Source organism: Crinia signifera, chromosome 5, assembly GCF_055691185.1.
Source record: "Crinia signifera chromosome 5, ASM5569118v1, whole genome shotgun sequence".
NCBI classification, from domain to species: Eukaryota; Metazoa; Chordata; class Amphibia; order Anura; family Myobatrachidae; genus Crinia; species Crinia signifera.
The window spans coordinates 134,131,930-134,156,182 of NC_139221.1; the positions used below are offsets into that span (position 1 = coordinate 134,131,930).

At 42.2% G+C, this 24,253-nt stretch overlaps 1 protein-coding gene across 1 annotated transcript in view; it reads left to right on the forward strand.

Annotated features, from left to right (window-relative positions):
- Positions 1-24,253, forward strand: part of DROSHA (drosha ribonuclease III) — a 221,674-nt gene that overhangs the window by 81,932 nt on the left and 115,489 nt on the right. Inside the window, exons 14-17 of the mRNA XM_083188077.1 lie at positions 1,624-1,748; positions 13,800-13,899; positions 15,742-15,849; positions 20,066-20,173. Coding sequence (XP_083044203.1) covers positions 1,624-1,748; positions 13,800-13,899; positions 15,742-15,849; positions 20,066-20,173 — 441 coding nt within the window. The remainder of the gene's footprint in view (positions 1-1,623; positions 1,749-13,799; positions 13,900-15,741; positions 15,850-20,065; positions 20,174-24,253) is intronic.

Here is a 24,253-nt window from a genome sequence, read left to right on the forward strand (position 1 = left end):
TTTTGTTCTCCTAGTGGATGGGAGGGCATGAAATACCGCCTGTCGGCTCAAAAAACAGTGGAAAACCCCATGTCGACCTTGCTGCATGTTGACCTAGTGGTGTTGACCCAATGCTTGTTGACCTAGTTGTTGTAGACCAAATTACCGTATCCCGATGTAACAAATGCAGTAAGACTTGAATGGAGGGTGTTATAATAATAAAATAATAATAATAATAAAATCTAATTTTCAGTGTAAAAATAAATCTAGCAATATTTACCCTGCACAGAAACAACCTCCTAACTATCTCTGTATATGTTACATCCGCAGTGCAGCATATTGTCCATTTGCTAAAAAAAAAGCAGATTTGCGATACGGTCTGAATTAGGCACAAAACACTGGGCAATATCCAATTGTTGGTGTTAATTTAGCGCTTGTTTTAGACTGATCACTTTATCAAGTTATAGCAGTAAAGAACAAGTAATGGCTATGTGCTGAAAGGGGATGCAGTTAGTATCCCGGCGGTCGAAATCCCGGCACTTTGCCCCTCTATGGGTGTCCACGACACCCATAGAGGGAGAATAAATTAGTGTGCCGAGCGTATCGAGGCACCGGGCCTGCTGCGTGGCGAGCCCACAAGAGGGGGGGGGATCCACGTCCCGTCCCCCCTTGTCAGGATATCAGCGGTTGGGATTCCGGCGTCGGGATTCTGACCGCCGGGATTTCATACCGATCCCGCTGAAAGGGCCCAAAGAAAGGAGATGCCAAGTGCTTTTCTATTCAAGCTGTAGTGGAATGTGGGTACTGATGCGACATGAAAGATAAGATATAGAAAAAGCAGGCACTGCGCTAAAATAGAAATACATTTTAATACAAAATCAGAATAATTTGTCAAAGAAACCTGACTAAAAAGTAATGTTAATAAAAACAAAAACACAGCTCATTATTCGAAACACAGCTCATTATTCGGAACACATTTTGAACATTTCAGCCTTATCCAAAAATTGTTTTTACCATGCAATATATGACCAGTTTTCGAGTGATAACAACTTGGATTACAACAGGCTTTTAACACAATTATTGTCTGATTGTTTTAACGGAATATACTACTATAATCTGTTCTTGCCATGCGGTAGATTACCCAGTACCACAGAGAAACAGATTTTGCGAAAAGTCCCAGACTTATGTTTCCAGTGCAGTGATCATGGCTTTGAAGCACAGTTACCAGAGGTTTGGATTTGCATACCTTAGGCAAGAAAAAAACCCAATAAGAGCCAGAGGGTTGAGTAGTACAATACATGCCCCCCCCCCAACACATTAATCACAGTAATTTACCACTGTTAATTTAAAACCCTGCCAATTATATTTATTAATGTTGCACGTTTTGCATACTATAGTTAACTTTCATTTGCTTCATCCACATAAAAAGTAGTTACCCTGCACCGGGCTACTCTTCGGGACACCCAATACCTTTTTATTGTATTTTGACATTAAAGAAGGTGCTTTGAAGCCTCTAGAATGGCTTCCTGGGGCTCTTTAATGCCAGTTATAGATCATTGTTAACAGACAGAGCACTTCAGCAGCACTATGCTATGCCAAGCCAGTTTTCTTTGATTTATGTTAAACTGTTATTTTATTTTGTAGAAACCCAGCTCTGTTAGAATCGATCAGCTTGACCGGGAGCAATTTAACCCAGAAGTGATTACTTTTCCCATTATTGTCCATTTTGGTATACGACCTGCTCAGCTCAGTTATGCTGGAGACCCACAGTAAGTATCTCTCTCTTTTTCTGCATATCATGTTGGATAATCCTACAAAATAAAACGTGTGTGCGCGCGCGTGCATATCCTCTATTTAAGGAAATAATTGACAGCGTAAATCTCTGCTTTTTTTCCCCATCTGCATCTTTTCCACCATTTGTGGTAATTTTCAACTTTTTGTATATTCAGTACAATAAAATGATGCTGCTCTCATATTCTGCTGACTTCTACATTAGTCTTTTAGTGGTGAACATTTTAGTTGAATACATGGAAGCACATGCATTATATCACTTAATATTAATGACATTGTTTCTCTTTCGTCCATCCTGGTGACACCGCTTACTTTGGGACGTAGGAGGGTCCACAGGAGCCAAGGAACCTATGCTGAAGTCTTTGGATGCAGGCTCCTCCCTTCTGCATCCCATCATGCCTTGTTTTAGGTGCTCACAGGAGTGGGTCCTATGCTGATCGACTTCTTGGAAGTTTTGTAACCTGGGGTTACTAGAAGCACTGGTTCTATACTGTGTATTCTTTCATTTTTAGAAGAAACAACAACAAGGACACCCAATATCTGGGCACAACTGCCTCTCCTTATTAGAGACTGTGAACCTCACTCTAAATTAGACAAGGAAAAAAAAAAAAGGGGGGGGGAGGCATGCAACCTAAATTGCATGCACTTATCAAAGGGCGCAGCCGTGCTCATTCTAATAAAAATGGTAATGAATACATAAATTGCTACAATAGCACAATTTATTTTAAAAATAATGACATACAAATAGGAAGTGCACTTCAAATACAGTAATTAACAAAGACATGCAGGACACAACATATAACATATAGAGGCTTATTCTGAACAGATTGCTGGTAGGAGGCTGGAGGTATGGCTCGGATCTATAGGCATAAGAATCTCATTTTAGCAAGGCATAAAACATTACCAGTCCCGCATATCATACTGGGTCATCTTTGGTAGCAATAAGAATTATATTCCCCAGGGATATCGATCCTCTAGGTATAGGGTCCAAATTCGGAAGTCTTCCCTCGGTACTTATGTAGTATCTGGACGCCTGATTATCGCATCCGACCAAATCGCATGCGATGCGATGCGATGGACCCGATTTTCCATAGGATTCTATGGGAAAAAGGGTCCTTTTCATTTCCCCACTATCCAACTACGCATGGAGTTGGATATAAACCTGTGGTGAGCGTAGCGAGCCACCGAGCCCGAAGCGTGGCGAGGGGACGCGCATTCGTTAAAAAGTATTCCGCATCCCCTCGCGGGGCTCGCTGCGCTCGCCATGCTTCGGGCTCGGAGGCTCGCTACGCTCGCCACAGGTTTATATCCAACTCCATGCGTAGTTGGATAGTGGGGAAATGAAAAGGACCCTTTTTCCCATAGAATCCTATGTTAAAATGGACTCAGTCCATTTTAACATTGAATCCTATGGAAAAATCGGGTCCATCGCATCGCATGCGATTTGGTCGCATGCGATGTGATGCGATGGACCCGATTTTTTTAATCGGGCGTCCAGATACTACATAAGTACCCTTCCCTCTGTATTACCAGAGATTTTTTTTCTTTGGATTTTTTAAAGATAGAGTAGCTAGGGATTTATTGTTTTATTAATTCACTAGTTAGTGCAGGTTTTTTTTCCAGTGTGTTACTTCTGACAAGAAGTTTGCACACACTGAGAGCGCATCAGAGGCTGACAGAAGCACGTCCTGTCAGCACTCTGTGTGCAGAGGGAAGCAGTCTGCTCCTTCTGCACAGCGCTTAACCTCAGGCTCTGTGAGGTTTTCCTGGCCTCTGGGGGTGTCCAGAACCGGCTCCCTGCTTAGGGGGGGATCGTGGGGGACAGACCCCCTGCGATGGTGGCCGCCATCTTGGAAGGACTTATAGAATGAAATCCCACTGGGGGAGGTGAAATCTATTACAGGAGTCCAGCGTTGCTGGACCACTCCAAGTGGTCCCAGAGAGAAGGGGAGGTACTGGAAGTGAGGAGAAACACTTGTGGGAGTGTCTAAAGGGGGAAAGGTGCCAAACGGCTGTACTTTCCCACTGAAGCAGAGACTTGGTCTCTTCCTGCTATGTGTGCTAGCGCCATTTATCTCTCCAAGCTGCGGAGCTAAAGTACAAAGAGTGAAGTTTCTCCTGGGCAGCGCTTCCCCGGCTGATCGGTGAGGGTCACTGGCAGCAAAAAAACAGACCGATAAGTAGACTTTTACATGATTCTGTGCTTTGCCTGACATTGTGCACTGTGTATAAGACATGACTGAATGGTGTAATGCTGCTGCCTTGGAGGAGGGAGCGCGTGCCATCTTACTTAACTGCAAGTTTTGTGGGGTCAAATTAACATGTGAACAGATGGATCAAGGGGATTTGTGCCCCTCATGTGAGTCTGTACCCAGTGGAGCGCAAGCCCAGAGGTCTGAGCAGTCTGAACCTGTGTGGGCTGCTGCATTGGGTAGATTCACGAATGCCTCGGTGGAGGCATTAAACAGGCAGAGAGATAACTTAGTGAAGTCTCCTGGCCATATTTCTTCCTCACAAACTTCTATGGGCTCCATTACCCCATCTCAGGGGGATCCTGTATTATTGCAGGTCATGCAGGACACTGCACAAGGGGTTCATAAGATGAATTATTTTATGGAACAGTTTGCCAAGTCCTCTGAGATTATTTCTCCTAGACACCCAGTTTCTACACCCCCACTTTTGAATTTGGATTCTGAGGAAGAGGGTGTGTGTGAGGAGTATTTGTGCAGGGAACAGAGGGAAGAGGCTGAAGCTTCTGTCCCAGGTATTGAGGATTTGATACTTGCTGTAAAACAGACATTAAATTTGTCTGAGGAAGACAATGTGACGGCACACTGTGTGTTTAAGAAAAGTCACAGAGATTCTGTGACTTTTCCCTCGGATGAGGGTATGGTTTCCTTGCTGAGAGAAGCATGGAAGGCTCCTGACAAAAAAATAATTATGTCTAAGAGGTTTGCTAATATGTACCCCATGCCTGAGGAACAGGCATGGGTAAAGTTTCCTTTGGCAGATGCACCTGTAGCTAGATTGTCCAAGGCCACGGCTTTGCTTGTTCAGGGTGGTGCTGCCTTTAAGGATCCAGTGGGAAAAAAAAGTAGAAGAATGCCTTAAGGCGGTCTTTGAAGAAGTGGGTTTCACACTTTGTCCTATTATTGCCTCTGCCTGGGTTTCCAAGGCAATGATTAAGTGGGCTGAAGCATTAGGAAGTCAGCTCCAGCCTGATTTCAGAGGCTTTTACACTGGGAAGCAGACAGCGAATCTAAAAAGTCGCTTGAGGCTTTGGCTTTTAAAGGAGAGTTGCTTTTTGGGTCAGAGCTTTAATCCATTATAAAACAGGCTACAGGAGGGAAGAGTACTTTTCTTCCCACTACATCTAAGACATCAGGATCTAAATTTGGAGCTGTTAAGCCCTCTTTCGCTCCTCCTTTCAGGGCGGAGCGTCCAACAGAGGACAGGCGGGAAGAGATAGGTTCCGAGACAGTAAAGGGAGGGCCCCCAAATCCCGGTTAGGGGCCTTTACTAAGAAACTTGTGTCCAAAGCAGAGGATAAGTCCTCTGAGGCTAGAACGGGGAGTCTCCGTCCGTCATGCAGAGTGGGGGGTCGCCTCCTGCAGTTTCCGGACAGGTGAAAAAATCCCACAATGGATCCTTGGGTTTATTACTTTTGTTTCCAGGAGTTACCAGATAAATCTTCAGGGGTTACCCCCAAGAAGATTTCTTCCTACCCCTTTGCCATGGAAGGCTTGTTTGCGGACTGCTCTTTTGGGGGCAGCATCGTCTCTCATAGACAAAGGGGTAGTGGTCCCGGTACCTCAGAAGGAAAGGAAGAAAGGATTTCATTCAATTATTTTTTGGTCTCCAAAACAGACAGTTCTTTCAGACCCATTCTAAACTTAGTCTTGAACCTGCATCTATGGGTGGATCATTTTCGCATGGAATCCCTACGGTCAGTGCTATTAAGCATAGTGCCGGGGGAATTTCTAGCATCAGTGGATATTCAAGATGCTTATCTGCATGTGCCTATGGGCCTTATTCTAGTTTACTCTTTCTGACAAAATCCTTCTTAGATGGACAAAACCATGTGCACTGCAGATGTAACATGTGCAGAGAGAATTAGATTTGGGTGAGTTATTTTGTTTCTGTGCAGGGTAAATACTGACTGCTTTATTTTTACACTGCAATATAGATCTCACTTTGAAGTAAAACTCCACCTAAATCTAATTCTCTCTGCACATTTTACACCTCCCCCCCCCCCTGCAGTGCACATGGTTTTGTCCATCTAGGAAGGATTTTGACAGAGTGAACTAGAATAAGGCCCTATATGCAAGGAACATCAGTCCTCACTACATTTTGCAATAGGAGAGACGCATTTAAAGTTTCAGGCTCTGCCTTTTGGTCTGGCCACGGCGCCCAGGGCCTTTATAAAAGTTATGGCTGTCATGGCAGCAATGCTCAGACTGAAAGAGATAGTTGTTATCCCTTAGCTGGACGACCTCCTGTTCAAGGTGGAGTCAGTGGAGAAACTCCAGGAACATTTAAACATTGCGACTCAGTTTTTACAAGAGCAGGGCTGGGTTTTAAACCTTCCCAAGTCTCATTTGATACCCACGCAGAGACTGCAGTTTCTGGGGGTGATTTTGGATACTCATTTACATTGGGTATTTCTTCCAGAATCCAAGGCAGTGGACATCCGGCAGCTGGTGCTACAGATCTTGCGGTCTCCAAGCCCGACAGTTTGGCAGGGAATGAAGTTGTTAGGCAAGATGGTGGCAACATTCGAGATGCTGCAGTTTGCGAGGTTTCACTTGAGGATTTTTCAGTGGAATATTCTAGTATGTTGGTCAGGGAATGCAAAGACCATGAAACAGGAACGGTTGTTGCTGTCTCAAGAGACAAGGGAGTCCCTGATCTGGTGGATGGACTTGGAGACTCTGCAGCTGGGGCGTTCTCTCTGCTTGTGCGATTGGCTGGTTATCACAACCGATGTCAGTCTTAGGGGCTGGGGGGTAGTAGCTCTTCACCTAAGGTTGCAAGGTCTGTGGTCCAAGGAAGAATCTAGGCTGCCTATCAACATATTGGAGATCCGGGCGGTTTGGAATACTCTTCTGCAGGCAGAGGATCTTCTTAGGGGATCTCCTGTGCGTGTACAGTCGGACAATGCCATGACTGGGGCTTACTTGAACCATCAAGGCAGGACTCGCAGCAAGATGGTGATGCAGGAAGTCTCATGGATTTTCAGGTGGGCAGAAGTAAACATCTTTGCCCTGTTAGTGGTGTTCATTCCGGGGATCTGGAATGTACAAGCGGATTTCCTCAGCAGGGCCAATCTGCTGGAGGGAGAGTGGGCACTCCATCCGGAAATTTTTCAGGAGATTGTGGATCGCTGGGGGCTCCCAGAAATGGATTTAATGGCATCCAGGAACAACTGTCAGGGTCAGGTTTTGTTCTCGGACCAGAGATCCGCCGCTTGGGCATTGGATGCCATGACAGTTCCATGGTAGTTCCATCTGGTCTTTGTGCCTCCCCCCCCCCCCCCCCCATTGCCAATGATTCCGTGGGTGTTGAAGAGAGTAAGGTCTCAGAAGGTACAAGCTATTCTGATTGCACCGGATTGGCCCAGGTGGTCCTGGTATTCAGACATACTGAGGTTGTCGATGGACTCTTGGCATCTACCTCTTTGGCCGGATTTGCTAAGACAAGGACCATTTCTACACCTGGACCTACCTCGTGTCAATTTGACGGCCTGGCTTTTGAAACCTCCCTATTGAAGAAGGGGTTTTCAGATGCAGTTATCCAGACTGTGCTAAGGGCTCGCAAACCTGTGTCAGCTGCAATTTACCATTGGGTCTGGAAGATTTATATCAGGTGGTGTGAATGTCAAAGGGTACACACCTCTAGGTTCAAGGTGTCTAGACTGTTTGACCGGGCTGAGCCTGCAATCTGTAAGAGTTTTTAAAGGTAAGAGTTTCTCTAATCCCTGAAGTTCAGACCTTTTTACAGGGTGTGACGACACTTAAACCCCCATATAGGCAGCCTGTGGCGCCTTGGGATTTGTCTTTGGTGTTGTCAGTTTTACAGAATCCTCCTTTTGAACCATTAAGGTCGGCTGACCTTGAATTTGTTTAGTGGAAACTTGCTTTTTTGTTAGCCATTGCTTCGGCTAGGCGTGTTTCGGAGTTGGGAGCCTTGTTCTGCAGGTCTCTGTTTTTGATTATTCATGAAGATAGGGCTGTGCTTCGAACAGTACCTAAGTTTCTACCCAAGGTAGTATCTTCTTTTCATTTAAACCAGGAGATTGTGCTCCCGGTGTTTTCCCCGCCCAAAGGGGCTAGAAATAGGGACAAATTAAGAAAATTGTATGTTCGCTCCTTGCGGATATACGTTGAAAGAGTAAAGGACATACGCAAAACTGATTTGCTGTTAGTTCTGTATGATGTGCATAAGATAGGTTGGCATGCTACACCAAGGTAGGTAGACCTATTCCTTCACGGATCAATGCTCATACCACCAGGTCAGTTGCTTCCTCTTGGGCTGTGCGTTATGGGGCTACAGCGGAGCAGTTGTGCCGGGCTGCCACTTAGTCCTCTGTTCATACCTTTTCCAAATTTTACAGATTTCATGAGTTCATCTCGGAGGACGCTTCATTTGGACAAGCAGTTATGAGAACTGTAAGTCTGAGCGTACCCTCCCAACGGACCGGCTCGTGAACGTCCCAAGGTTACCAGTGTCACCCAGATGGACGAAAGAGAAAAGGGGATTTTTGTAAGAACTTACCATTCAAACCCCTTTCTCTGAGTCCATCCTGGTGACACAGCGATCCCTCCCTTACACTTAGTACTGTAAGTTATACCGTTCATGTGATTTCTCATGATATGGTTATATGATTGTGCATGTAAGATGTTCAGGCATTGTACTGAGTTATGTATCCTAGTGTGCTTTAGAAGTTGAACTGAGGCATGATGGGATGCAGAAGGGAGGAGCCTGCATCCAAAGACTTCAGCATAGGTGCCTTGGGTCCTGCAGACCCTCCTACATCCCAAGGTCAGCTGTGTCACCAGGATGGACTCAGAGAAAGGGGTTCGAATGGTAAGTTCTTACAAAAATCCCCATTATCACAGAAAATATTGATGTATTTCATTGCTACAATGTTTGTGTGCCAGGACATACAAACTGATCAATGTGATTTTTTTCCTTTTTGATTATTGTGTATATACTGTAACAAATCAATATGGATTCATCCTTTTAACGTGCTGCGAACAGCATGCCTTGCTTCAGTATTAAATGTGATTATGTGTCTGTCTCACATATCATTCTGTATTTTAGGATTGCAGCTTCTGTGGTTACGTTTTGCAGTAAATACAGTTTTTACTAAGAGTGTAGGAAGAGAAAGTGAGTGTGCATTGAAATAACTAGTTAACCAACTACACTTACCTGAAGGTAAAACCATTTGTGCGCTTCACAGCCTACAATGGCAGTACTGATAATTTGTTGTTAGGGACATGGTTGATCTAATACACATGTCAATGGTACCATGGCACATTGTGTTGTGATGTACATAGGGTTACCAACTCATCCCTTTAATCCGGGACACAAATTAATTACACAGGTTCTGTGGCAGTTTAAAACCAGGTGAAATGGAATCTTGAGGTGTGGCAGTTTAAAACCAGGTGAAAGCCAGCCACAGAACCTGTAATTAATATGTGTCCCGAATTAGAGGGATGAGTTGGTAACCCTAGATGTACAGTAGACAGGATTTTTTTCTGTGACTATCTGCTAAATTTGATGCCGGTGCCACGGAAGGTGCTCTTTACTAGTAAAACAATATACCTGCCCAGACAAGAAAGAAAGAATGCCCATTGCAAAATTATTAATGCACTGCAAATAGTGATGTATTCACAGATCCATTTGCATCAAACAGTTTTTTGTTTCCATTTGGCCAGTCTAGGGCTTACACTAATCAGCACAAGAAGCAGACTTGAAGCGGTCATTACTGACGTCAAAGACCCACCTGAAAAGAGCCTCAATACACCTGCATTTTCACAAACACACCTAGAAAACGTAATGTGTGAAATTTACTAAGTTGTGAAATACACTTCACAGGTCATGTTGCTATGGGCAACCAATCACATCCTATCTACTATCTTCTAGAGGGTGGTCAATAAATAAGAAGTATATTCTGATTGGTTGCCCATAGCAACATGACCTGTGAAGTGTATTTCACATCTTAGAAAATGTCACCCAATATTTCTGCCCCTAAATGCCAGCTTCCTGCCAATCAAACTGCACCTACTCTGTGATGTACAGTACACTTACTGAGATGTGAATATTAAGGTGCTAAATGTGCCTCTTCATTCATCTAGCCTCAATATGCCAGCAGCGCAAAATGCCAGTGAGCTGCCAGATCCTGTGCAACTCTTGAAACATTAGTTCTTTTGGTACTCTTTACCTAACACGGCGCCCATCGCGGGCATCGCGGGTACATTTATGTGTGCCCGCGACGCGACCGACGCGATGCTCACGATTTCCCATTGAAACCCATGTTAAACATGGAAATCGCGTCGGTCGCGTCGCAGCCGGCCATAAATGTGCACACGATGGCCGCGCCGCGACGCGATGCCCACGATTTGCCTTAGGAATTAATGTTAAAAGACCCGATGGACACGATTTTAATGTTAAATGGCTCAATGGACCCGATTTTAGCATAGGAAACAATGTTAAATGGGCTTTAGAGCCCAAATACTTACCCTGAACTCAGAAATGGCCCCCCCAATTTTTTACGCCACCCCACGATCAACGTGAACCCGAAGCGTGGCGAGCGCAGCGAGCCCGCGAGGGGCGGCGGTACGCGTCCTCCGACCTTTTCATACCCCCACTATCCACGTCGGCGTGGAGTTGAGAATAGAATAGTGTGGCGAGCGTAGCGAGCCACCGAGCCCGAAGCGTGGCGAGCGCAGCGAGGGGACGCGGATACCTTCACAGCTAGACGCGTCCCCTCGCGGGCTTCACAGGTGTCCGTGGCGACGCGGACACCTGTGAAGCCCGCGAGGGGACACGTTTACCTGTGAAGGTATCCGCGTCCCCTCGCGGGGCTCGCTGCGCTCGCCACGCTTCGGGCTCGGTGGCTCGCTGCGCTCGCCACACTATTCTATTCTCAACTCCACGCCGACGTGGATAGTGGGGGTATGAAAAGGTCGGAGGACGCGTACCGCCGCCCCTCGCGGGCTCGCTGCGCTCGCCACGCTTCGGGTTCACGTTAATCGTGGGGTGGCGTACAAAATTGGGGGGGCCATTTCAGAGTTCAGGGTAATTATTTGGGCTCTAAGGCCCATTTAACATTGTTTCCTATGCTAAAATCGGGTCCATTGAGCCATTTAACATTAAAATCGTGTCCATCGGGTCTTTTAACATTAATTCCTATGGCAAATCGTGGGCATCGCGTCGGGGCCATCGTGTGCACATTTATAGCCGGCCGCGACGCGACCGACACGATGTCCATGTTTAACATGGGTTTCAATGGGAAATCGTGAGCATCGCGTCGCGTGCGGGCATGTTTAGCCCGCATACGACGCGACCGACACGATTTTTTACCTCACGATGCCCACGATCAAGATCGTGGGCGCCGTGCTAGGTAAAGAGTACCGTTCTTTTTTTTTTATGCATTATGGTAGCAACATATATAATCTAGAACCAAACACCATGTGCTGATGAACTCTGATATGATTGCAGTTACCAGGTTTAGAATGCTAAATGATAGTGTTTCAGATATTTCACTGCAAGTCCTACTCTGTTTTTCATATTTTTAAATCCAAAACTTTTCTGAGTGTGACTGAGATAGTGATACCTTTTTTTGCTTTCTGATGTTTCAGTGTACACAAACTTTTTTTCAGACACAAAAATATTATATAAAACGACCTTCAGGCTATAGGTAATTTAAACAAATGCATTCTGCGTTTACACTTGGGTCCAATCCCCAAGATATCTCATTATGGAATGCAAATATTCCAAAATAAAGTAAAACTCTTCTGATCCCAAGCACTGGAGACCCAGCCTGTAGTGCGTAGATTGTGTGCAAATACTGAGGGGAAAAAAGTGTGATGTCCCTTTTATTCCTGCATCCTGAATGTAAAGAAAACATTGCTATTTATACTGATTACATACATTGAACTCCTGTTTTCATATATTTGTCACTGTCTTCGTTTCAATAAAGTGTATAATGAAGATTCATGATGTTCTACTAATTGTTTATTGAAACCTTTGAAAGACAAGAGCCTAATTATCCATGGCTAGTTAACAGCAGGGATTTTTTTTTCTTTCTGTAAAATATAAAGCGCAGGTTAGGGCAGTATTATATTTACACGCTGTAATTCAGCAAAATAAAGATAAATGGCCATGTTAGACGGGAGTAAGCTTTTGGCAAGAGGAATTTCAGGCAAGGAATATAGTTGCAGTTTTGGTATAAGCAATGATTACTTATCTCTAGTATATCCACAGACGTTAGTGTTTCTCAATACTGACAATGTTTAGCTTAATTGGCTTTGCTGGACCCTGGTTTGTATAAAATTGTCAAAAATACCTCCACTTAGACTTATCTCCCTGTCCATTAGCCAGGTGAGTACAGTATGCCTGCATTCCAGAACATTAAACCCACAGAAACAGAACACTTACTCGCATGCTTTAAATACCACAAACACAAATATTTAACTACTGTAAGTAACTATTTTTCATTTTTTTTATATTGAAATAGAAAAAATTATATCAGTAGAAGGCTTATTGCTAAACCAGGAGCACCCCTCTCTCTCAATGTCCTACAGAGCTGTTTTAGAGAATTCCATGTGGAGACAGCTAATGGAGGTTATTCTGGTCTGATCGGTCCCACTCGCATTTGTATGGGGGTCCAATGTTTTTCTTCTGCGCATGCGCATTTCTGTGCATAAGTTGTGTGCGAACGACCACAGCAAATAGATTTTTCACAGTTCGCTCACACACGACCGTGCAGGCCTGGGCCGGCGGGCCAGGTGATGTGCCCATGGGAATGCCCAGCGTTTCATGGGTGTTCCCATGAAAACACAGGGCGTTCTCATGGTAATGCCCCGATGACGTGGGTGCCAGGGCGGGCAGCTGCCCATCCTGTTTCCGTACAGGGCACACGGGAAACAAAGGCACCTGAGAGTAACTTTGCTTTGCGTGTATCATCACTCTATGGTTGGCGGCGAATTGTGTTTATGCAAAACATCTGTTTGCAGCCGTACCTGGAACACGTGGGGGAATGAAGATCTTTGCAGCGCTGCTTGTGAACCAGAATAAGGTCCTACAGTATGTTTATTTGTTTAACATTTTCAAAAGAGGCTCTATTCATGTCATGGGTATGGGTCGACAGAACATAGTTCAACCACTATAGGTCGACAGTCACTAGGTCGACACATGATGACCTGAAACAGGTTGGCATGAGGTTTTTGTTTTTTTTGGTGTCTGTCGACTTAAGTCAACATGGAGAGTGTGCGGCACACTAATATATTCTCAGTCTATGCCCACTTTGATAGTAAAGTGTGAAAACGCCGTTTTTTGAATGAAATCCATGAAAAACTCATGTCGACATTGACCATATAGTCCCTTTCCATGTGTCAAACCTAATGACCGCATCCTCATGTCATTTATGGTATACATTTGTAGAGGTGCATAAAGAAAATAGCTTGTCTCTAGGGAAGATAGGAATACAATAGGGTGTCATTTCCTTTGCAGTACTTCTGAACAAATAGACCGCGCTGCTTTTCTGTAATGTGTTCCATTTTATTTCTAACAGGGTAAGTCCGCGTCAGTGGCAGAAATAAAAATGGTAGCACACAATAAAGAGCTATGTGAAAGCTTTTCTGTTGTCATACTAAACATTTCCTTGACCTTCAATGGAATGAGGTTGATGCTTGAGAGTCATAGAAAAACACTTTACACGGTTGCTGCAGTCTCTGGGAACAAACCCACTCTTGACTTTAGTATCCGTTACCTTCTTTGACCGTTTATTTACGTTCCTGCAGGTACCAGAAGCTATGGAAAAGTTACGTAAAGCTACGCCATCTACTGGCTAATAGCCCCAAAGTCAAACAAGCTGATAAGCAGAAATTGGTCCAGAGGGAGGTAAGCTTTATTTTTATCCACAGAGAACAATTAATGAGGCACAGTTTAGTCTCCGTTCAGCATGATATCCAGTGCTGTCAGGTAAAACCCTAAGGAATAGTTTGCAACTTACTTAAAACAGATTTCATGCGGAAAGATATTTAAAACAAAATGTGTTAGCCTTTTTGAATTACTTTTAGCTTTCAGCATGCACGGTTTTATGTCCAAAAGCTTCTAATTTTGATTGAAATTCGGGAAATAATACTATCCTGTAGTATAATATATGTGCGCTGTCATTTGTCATTTAAAAATTGTTGTTTTATTATCTTTGAATAATAGAAAAGAATAATAATAAAAACACCCAGTCATTTATTTATATTTTGACCCTCCAAAACATTTTTTTTATTTTTATTTAGCAACACTTCATTTAATGTCATTCTACACAATATAAAAATAAAAATAAAAAAAAGAGGCTGAAATCGCATCACATTGCACCCGCAAAGTACAGTACATCGCATCCACTTCAAGTGCCTATATCGCATCGCAGCTTGAAGTTCAAAACGCACAGCACACAAAATCGGTGCGTGTATGGGCACCATTCGCGTTTTGTTGTTGTGTAAATAGTCAAAGCATGCTGGGTTAATTGTTGCACCTTTTTAGAAGTGACACACTAAGTTATCATATCCTGGTTACACTACTGATGACCCACTCTACCATGAACAAGCATGAATAAGGCAGTTCTCATTTGACAGTTATGTACATTTTGATAATATGTTTTTTTTTACTTATTTTGAACTTTTTTTTTGTTTTGGTAGCCTGTTATCACATAGTGCTGGCAGCCATTTTGTTCTCTTACCATTCACAAAAATGCAGCCCAGTCTCAGTAATGCTTTATAAAGAGTAATTCCTAGTGATTAGCATTATTTTATATGCGTTCTATTTATATTCATTCTGTGGATTCAGATAAATACAAGGACATGAAAGAAGTGAATTGAATAAACTGCATTTAAACTACTCACAAATGTGTAATCTTCACTGCACGGGAAATAATTGTTCTTTAAAACCATGTTTTCACAAAGAAAGGCATAGATGCACTCTCACTGGGGACACAATAAATAGCTAAATTGTTATGCTTGTTAACTAATTTATGTTCTGCATTACTAACATGATCTGTAGCACCACTGATACCTGTTGCACAACTTTTTGTTGTATTGACTGTTCTTTGGACCCGGGTTATTTTTAACACATTTACACTGAGGCCTGACCCGGCGATAACCCAGGAACTGTGGTTGTGTAAAAGGAATATAAGCTTACTTTTGATTTGCCTATCTTTATGTAACATGTAAGGATTGTTGTACATTAACTAATTATCCAGTTCATTGTGGCGTTAGCAGAAGTATTTGTATTCAGTCATTTGGAGTGTCCACTTTATGGTCTATGCCAGGCATGTCCAAACTGGCCCTCCAGCTGTTGTGAAACTACAAGTCCCATCATACCTTGCCACACAGTGTTGCTATTACAGAATGCTAAAACTATGGCAAGGCATGTTGGGATGTGTAGTTTCGCAACAGCTGGAGGGCCACAGTTTGGACATGCCTGGTCTATGCTATTATTGTGTCTACACCATGCTTAAATATTAGATTTGCAACAATTTCTGTCATCTTACATTGCCTAGGTACTAAATGTTTTAGCACAATGCAGGGGTCCATGGTTTGCCTGTATCACTGCAGAACTGCTAGACTGTCTGGCTCAGGATGGTTTTATGTTTTTAAGACAGATTAATTTGATAGGATATCTGCTACACATGGCCTGTTGTCATTGCTTTTTCTCCAGAAGCTAACAATTTTCCCTTCATCTAACTAGGAAGCTCTTCAAAAAATCCGACAGAAGAACACAATGAGGCGTGAAGTAACAGTAGAACTCAGTAGCCAGGGTTTTTGGAAAACTGGCATTCGCTCGGATGTCTGCCAGGTAACATAGGAGCTTTGTTATATTTAATATTAATAAGTCAAAACCTCAAGGGTTTCTTTTCCTTTTCTCATTTATAGTCATTGTTTTTCTTTTGCAGTGGCATGTATTTTAGTGAGTACGATAAGCTGCACTGGGTGCTTGTTACTCTTGTCATGTACAATATTATGGAACAATAGTGTTAAAAAACCATAAGTAAAGGCCACATAGAGTTTTGACAAAAAGACCCATTTCATACCTTTGTCCCCGTACAGTCATTTCAAACTCATGCCAATCAGCTTTAGTTTAGGCGGCTAATTATTTTGATTTTACTCTGCATGCAAAGTTGGTTTCACACAGTTTTTATCAAACAACACTAGATTGCACTGAAACCAAGCTAGGTGGTTTTTATCGACGCTGAATACAGCAATTGGGAAAGATATGCATGGGGCGAATGGAAATCGGAAGCAATGCCATACTTACTGTAATGACTTCAAGTCATAGAAAGCGGAGCTTGGACTTTAATACAAATTTTGTTGTTGAACTTCATTTTAAATTGACATGATTAGTTTTCTAATGTAGTGAAAGTTATGGGGGAGTTTAAAGCATCTTCTTACATGTAGAAATATAAGTTTTATGTGCAAACAGCTCTCCCTTTGCAAGCTCTACATGTTTATTCCTGATACCAGGGAAATGTATGCAGGAAATGTGTCACATATACAGTATGTATATAATCGGCATCTTAACCTATTGTTGATTATTAGCTTTATTTACAAAGCAAGCTGTCTCTTCCCGCTGGTTGGAGATGAAACTTGGAAGGGCACACTTGCAGTCATTGGAGTATATTCAATGCGGGGGGTGAGCTGTGACAGCGAGCAGGGCTGTCAGTATTCAACTGACCCCACTGCATACGCCGATTCCCCCTCACTCCGGTTTTGGAGCAAGGGGGAATTGGCGTATGCAGCCGCAGAAGCAGCTAGACTCGCGGCTAAATGCAATGAGCTCCCTGCATGAGCCGCGAGCCTAGCTGTTTGGGGGAATTCTCGCTGTCACATTCCCCCAGAATGTAGAATAGGGTGATGGGCCGGCTAGGGGGTTAAACAGCAAGGATCGCTGGTTAGTGTGATCCCCGCCAGCCGCATTGAATATGGGCCAGTGTAAACACCAAGGCTTTACAGTGGCTGCGAGTTCTGTTTTTTAAGTTCTTACCTCCAGCCTGCCAGAAGTGCGTCTTACCCAAAGCCTCCACTTTGTAAGTAAGGGTCAATGTCTCTAGAATTTGTTTTCCTTTTGCTAGCTGGACAATTTGATCTGTATATATGTGATCATTTCTGTTAACAGTATATGGGTACATATATATATTTTTCAGTTATACTGCATGGTTATAAATGCAACAAATGTAAGTTGTCTTATGTGTGTGATGAGCTTTTTGTGAACTTTTGGAACTTTTAAGTAGATGAGTGGCTTTGGTTTTACTTGGATTTACTCGGTTCCTATCACCAAATTATCACAATTGGCTATCCAAAACATGTAACAGCCAATAGGATCCCACTTTGATATCCGAGAAACCCGCTCATCTCTACTTTTAAACCAAATTATGAATGAGTGATAATGGTTCTTTATAAGGAAGTTGTGTTCAGGAATGATGTAGGTCAGTAGAGATGTGGAGCAGAAGATTTTTCTACCGACCGGCTGTTATAACCGATGTACTTTTGTAATATATACCTTAGTTGAATGAAAGTGGAAGCATCCAGACTATAATATCTATTTTTACATATCTAGCTCTTGTTCTGAAGCATAGGCTATACTTGTTTCACAAATGTACCTCTTATAAAAAAAACGTCTTTGCTCCTCTAAAAATATCACTGCGGCCTCTGTTAGTAACAGAGAGATCATATTTAGCAGGAAGGATTTTTATTATGGTTTCATTTACATGGGGTTGAATTATTACATTGCCAGTGTGATTGAGATATTAACCCTTTGAGTGCCAAAGGAATTTGTCAAAATAGGTGTGAAAATTGCCTAGCAAACCTTTATATTAAACCCTTTGAGTAGCAACGTTGCTGTGAGAGATCCTCAAAATATCAGTTACAAATGCCAGCGCCGCTCACAGCGACTGTTCTTTTGGGTGCAATATTTAATTACAGGCGGTATCTGTATTTATTTATACTAAAAGTACAGTCGCTGTGAGCGATGCTGGCATTTTTTTAGTGGATATTTTGAGGATCGCTCGCAGCAACGTTGGCACTCAAAGGCTTAAGTAACAAAATGAGTGGCATTCTTATGAATATTAACTACTGAAAATATCATTGTACAATAATATTTAGATTAACCTATAATATTATTCAATGAAACTGCTCTCTCTATATATTAAAGCGTTAAAGGACACCTGAAGCACTGCTGACAATTTTTTTTTTTTTTTTTTAAGTATATGGGGAGCGGGACCTTGCATTTTACCCACTGATTACAATCTAATGAGGCGCTATCACGCTGAGACTTGTAGTTCTACAAAGAAAGAGAAATATATTGTTGATGCGCATTCTGTAGTACCAAGCACTGCTAATCAGAATAATTATGATAATATACTTGCCATACTTTTTGGCCAAAAAATACCAGCCCCCACCAACCAGCACCCAGTGACCTTGTCACTGGTGGGTTTCTAACACTAACTGTAAGTCTAGGGCATGGGCACATAGGGCCTTACTCTACTTCACTCTTTCTGACAAAATCCTTCTTATGCTGTGTACACACGGCAGCGATAGGGGCTGAAATCGCTGGGAATATGGTCGCTGAGCGACCATATTGCCAGTGATTGGAGTGTGCACCAGCGATAAATCGCCGGGTGCGCTCTCCCGTTTTCAGCCCCTGAATGGTCGCTGGTCAGAGGTGCATGCTCCTCCGACCAGCGACATCCCCTGCCTCTGACCATCTTTGGTCACAGATGAAAACGGAACACGGGGCAATATGATTGCTGAGCAATATATTGCTAGCAATATATTGCCAGCGATCATATTGCCCCGTGAGTATGCACCTTTAGATGGACAAAACCATGTGCACTGCCGGGGGGGCAGATGTAACAGGTGCAGAGATAATCAGATTTGGGTGAGTTATTTTGTTTCTGTGCAGAGTAAATACTGATTGCTTTATTTTTACACTGCAATATAGATCTCACTTTGAAGTAAAACCCCACCCAAATCTAATTCTCTCTGCACAAGTTACATCTGCCCCACCTGCAGTGCACATGGTTTTGTCCATCTAAGAAGGAATTTGTCAGAAAGAGTGAACCAAAATTACCCCCATAGACACACATACACACTGTATAGGTGTACTGTGTGTGTGTGTGTGTGTGTGTGTGTGTGTGTGTGTGTTTATATAGGATCTCTGCGGTAACTAAAAATAATTTAATCAAGTACATACAATAGAGGAAGAATTAACACAACTAAAGAACAATTTGCAGAACTCTCATGGAGAATCTTAAATTAAAGAAACAAAAAAAATAAAAAGACCAGTCAAACGCTAATTGTATTCTGGTGCACGCATGGCCAAATACAAAATATGATACCATATGTGTTAAACAATAAATATTTATTTTAAAACTTAACTCTATCTATCTAAGGTGGGCAACTAACATGAAAACCTGTATATCCACATCAAATGCATTGGAATTGGCAATATACATTGTTTCTACGATCAGTACGGTTATTACTACTATAACCAATATTTTCACATGTATTTTATGTGGATATACAGGTTTTCATGTTAGATGGCCACCCTAGATAGAGTTAAACAATAAATATTTATTTTAAAACTCAACACATATGGTACGATATTTTGTATTTGGACATGCGTGCACCCGAATACAATTAGCGCTTAACTGGTCTTTTTAGTTTTTATATATATATTTTTTTTTTGGGGGGGGGGGGGGGGGATTTCTTTAAAATCCAGACATTTGCAGCTAGTAGTCATTTACCACATTAACATTGTATATAGTGTATTTCTGATTAAGTTATTGTTATCTTCATTGAAAAAAACTGTGCTTTTCTTTAAAAATAAGGTCATATTGAAGTTGAAGTGACCCCAAACTCTTGACCGGTAGTGTACTTCAGAAGTAATTGGAGATGTTCTATGCACACTACTTAGCAGTAACATACAATTATTGATTAGTATCCAAGATAAGTTTTTATCTTGATTTATTATAATTTAGGATCTGTGGCTTAATGTACTTTTTTCTACTTTCTAGCATGCAATGATGTTGCCAGTATTGACCCATCATATCCGATACCATAAGTGCCTGATGCATTTAGATAGATTAATTGGATATGTGTTTACGGAGCGCTGCTTATTGCAGGTAAGTTGATAGATATTTTTTTTCCACGTAGCACACAGTCTTCATATGAAATAGATCAGAACATTCTCTTTGTTATGACCTGTATTATAATGCTGAAAAAAATCCTACATCTACAATGTGTCCAACTCAGAATCACCTGAACTGTGTTACATTTTTTTTAAAGATTTTCAATTAAGCTTTGCTTGGTGCACACTATCCGATATATCGGCTGTTCAGTTATATTGTCAATATTTTGCTGGTCTGTCAGCCAGTGTGGTCCAGTGGTATAGCGATGAAAGATGATATTTAGTCATATCACGCTGGTGGTGTAGCACAGATTATATATCTAAAAATATATCGGTGCATCGTGTGCAGAACACACTTCCCGCTCTGTTTATAGATATATCTGCAGATGGGTTGATCTGCATATATATATATATATATATATATATATATCGATAGGTGTGTACACGGTCTAAGTCGCTTACTTAAAGCTTAAGTTGATTTAAAGTCTTATTTTAGTTGTTTTTTATTTTTTACTTGTTTTCTGAATCATTATTAGAGGGCAAAACGGCTCATTAAGCTGAGCCGGGATCCGACGGATCTCTCTGTAAAAAGCTAGGTATCTTTTAGGCGGATCCTCGGCTCACTTTTAAAAAAAGCGGGAATATACATGACCGAGTAAAAACACTTATCGATGGCTGGGTGCAGAATCGCCATCGATGGCAACCATTGATGGCGTCTGCACCGATGGCCATCCCTGGCAGCAGCAGCTAATCTTTCTATCACTTCTAGTCACAGCACTGTACTCAGTCTACAGAGGTAGTACATCTCAGCTGCCACAGGTGGCAGCACTGAGATCAGGAAAATGCATTGTAAACTGAAACGGATCACCTTTTTGGGATCGGCGGCTTATTCGGTCTTGAATGGGATCCGTTCAAAAGATCCGGTTTGTACGCGAACGACCCATCTCTAATCCTTATCTAGTGGATCTCCATTGTCATTTTAGTCTAATACAAGTACTGAAATAAATTTCCATCAACAATATTAACACAGCATTTTAAGAAATGCAAGGATGCCTTCACTACGGCGAATGTGGCTATATTCATTTGTTCTGTTATTTACAACAAATCAAAGACTGTTCAAGGCCAGGAATGAAATGGGGATTATACACAAAACATAGTGGTTAACTGTTATGTGAATAATCCCTACTTCTTCCATGGCCTTGAACAGTCTTTGATTTTGTTGTAAATAACAGATCAATTTAAAGTAATGTAGCTTTCACATCACATAAAACATTTTCAAACGTTTTGAAAAACTGTAATTTTAAATGGTATTTTAAACGGGTCTAGTGTTCATATTGCAGCAGATTACCATTTAAAAATACAGTTTAAGTACCATTCACATCACCAGTCAAGCCGTTTAACCTCTGAACACGTTTCTACCCACAGCTTATTTCCTGGTTCAGGGAAGGGACACAAGACAAGGGACAGCCTATCACAGTGCTCTAACCTTTATTTTTTACTAAATACCATTTCAGTGCCATTCAGACAGCACAAGAAACGGCTCTGAATTGGCTTTAAAACGGGTAGGACTCTGCTTTTTAAACGTGTTTAAATACCAGTTAACTTTAAATGGTATTTCAACTATGACACTTTCACACTGCAGCCTTAAACGTTTTAAAAGGCAAAAAAACGGCAATATACCGTTTTAAAAGTGTGATGTGAAAGCTACATAAGTGTATGCAATGCATTTACACGTATTGTATCTTCTGTCTAATTTAGATCAGAGTCTTTCTAGTGCTTGAGGTTTGCACTGTTTTACAGGGGAGATATTGTATTATGTACTGATGTAATTGTTGTATTTTAAGACTATGTGCTGTTATTAAAACAAGGTAATTGTGTGTTATATCGTGTGTGTGTGTGTATATATAATGTTTCTAGTAATGTGGAGAAAGTGGTAGTCTAAAGGGAATACATCCAGGTGACTGAAATCCCAATATGGGTGCGATAAGTATACATACTATTTCCCTCCCCCCTTAGCCTAACCTTCCCACCCCACACTTTAATCCCTAATACCCCATTTAAATGCCTAATTTAAGACCCTAAACCTCTCTACCCACAGCCTACACCTACCCCCCTGCCCTGCCAAACACTAACCCACCCTGCGTATATATGATCAGGATGCAGTCAGTATTCCGATGTTGACATCTCCAGGGAACACCACTAACAGGAGTGGGGTGCAACATACAGGGACTTATTACATCGAGGTGCCATGGTCCTTTTTACAAAGGCAAATACATATGTTCTTTTTTTAAACCTATGTTTTTTAACTTAATTTTCTGAAAAGTGTTAATTTTTTAGTAACATTTGCTAAAGAATCCCGAAGCGTGGCGAGCCCTGCGAGGGTACGCGTTACGCGTCTTCCCGACCTTTTCATAGCCCCACTATCGACGTTGGCGTGGAGTTGATTTTATATATCGATGGATTTTAAACCATAGGATGTGGATATGCCCACAGACCATGTCTAAGTAGACAGTCAATAGGTCGACACCAAAGGGTTGCACTCGGTCGGCATTGCCAGACGTTCAACTGTGGTAAGTTGACAGTGACGAAAGGTCGACCCATGAAAAGGTTAAGACAAATTTTCCTGGGTATTTTTGGTGTTAATATCGACTCCTAAGCACATGCACCCCAAATTAGTGTAGTGCCGTCACCATTTTTCAGGCAGGTGCCTCGTTCAGTTATCGCCGCTCTCGGCACACTTTACCATTCCCAGTCAGAGTTCACGTGGATGGTAAACCATGAGTCACCCCAAAAAATGGAAAAACTCTTGAAAAACTGGTGTCGACCATTGCCATGTCAATCTTGTTGTCAATGTCGAACTAATGCATACAGACCTTTTTTGTGAATGTCGACCTATTGACTGTCTACCTAGACATTGTCTATGAGCTAATTGCGTACCTTTAACCGATCACATTGGTTCCCAAACTGGGGTACTTTGCAGACTGGTTGAGGTACTTGAAAATAATATTGGTGTTGGTAGAAGGAGTAGTAGACACCTGATGGCGGAAAAAGCCTCCCATTGCCGTCTAGATAAAACACTTGGCGTCACTTCCGGTTCTATCTGCTGCGGCATCAGTGTCTCCTGGGGATTTTTGCCGGACCAGCAGTCCACTGGAAGCTGCCCTGAGACCTCAGCGTTCATCTGCCCTGCGCTGACACAGGTGGAGGAAGCAGCAGCAATAATCTACAGGTGTTAGCAAGAACCCTGTAGACCGTACACAGCCAGTGGCCAGTCACAGAGGGAACTGACTGCACTGCACCTACGCTACTCCTTAATTTAAGGACACGCTCAAGGACACACGCATACTGCTCACTTGCACTCCATTCGCAAGTGCTGTGAATATTTAAAGTTGAGATGAACAAGGGGTATGGAAGACAGAAAGGTTGGGAACCGCTGCTCTAGTACATAAGTACAAGTTCCTAAACAACATTTCTACTTGTTCTGTATTCAACACATTTTTTGACCTTTTATCACATTTAACATAGAACAAGTTGGTGTCAATGTTACTGGCGTCCCTTCTAATTGATCTTCTGCAGTCTACAGTGATTTCACTGTGAATCATTCACTCTCAGCTGTATATTACATTTTGCTGGTAGTTTTCCGTTACAATCAGTGCTGCCTCTCCTGTCCCAGTCTCACTTGTCTTCTCGGCTGTGCAGCATCACATTGTCTGAATATTTTACACAACGCATGAGCTATCATATTGTTTTCTCTCCATCTAATGCAATGTTTGCTATTTCTCATAATAGCAGTCTTACATCATAATCTGACTTTCTCACTGTTTGCACAAAATGCCCTTATGTTATTGTCACTGCCATACAGAGACATGCCCAGTACAGATTAATCCATTTCCTGGCCAAAACTGTGTTACAGAACATTAATCCTCCATACAGAGAAAGCAGTGAGTACATCTTTCACTGTCAGTGGACCTGCAAGGAACAAATAAACCCCTTTCCGTCTCGGAATAAAATACAATCCCATTTCTTGCAGACAAGTTTGCATCGCACAGATGAACCTGCTTTTTTTTTTTCATGT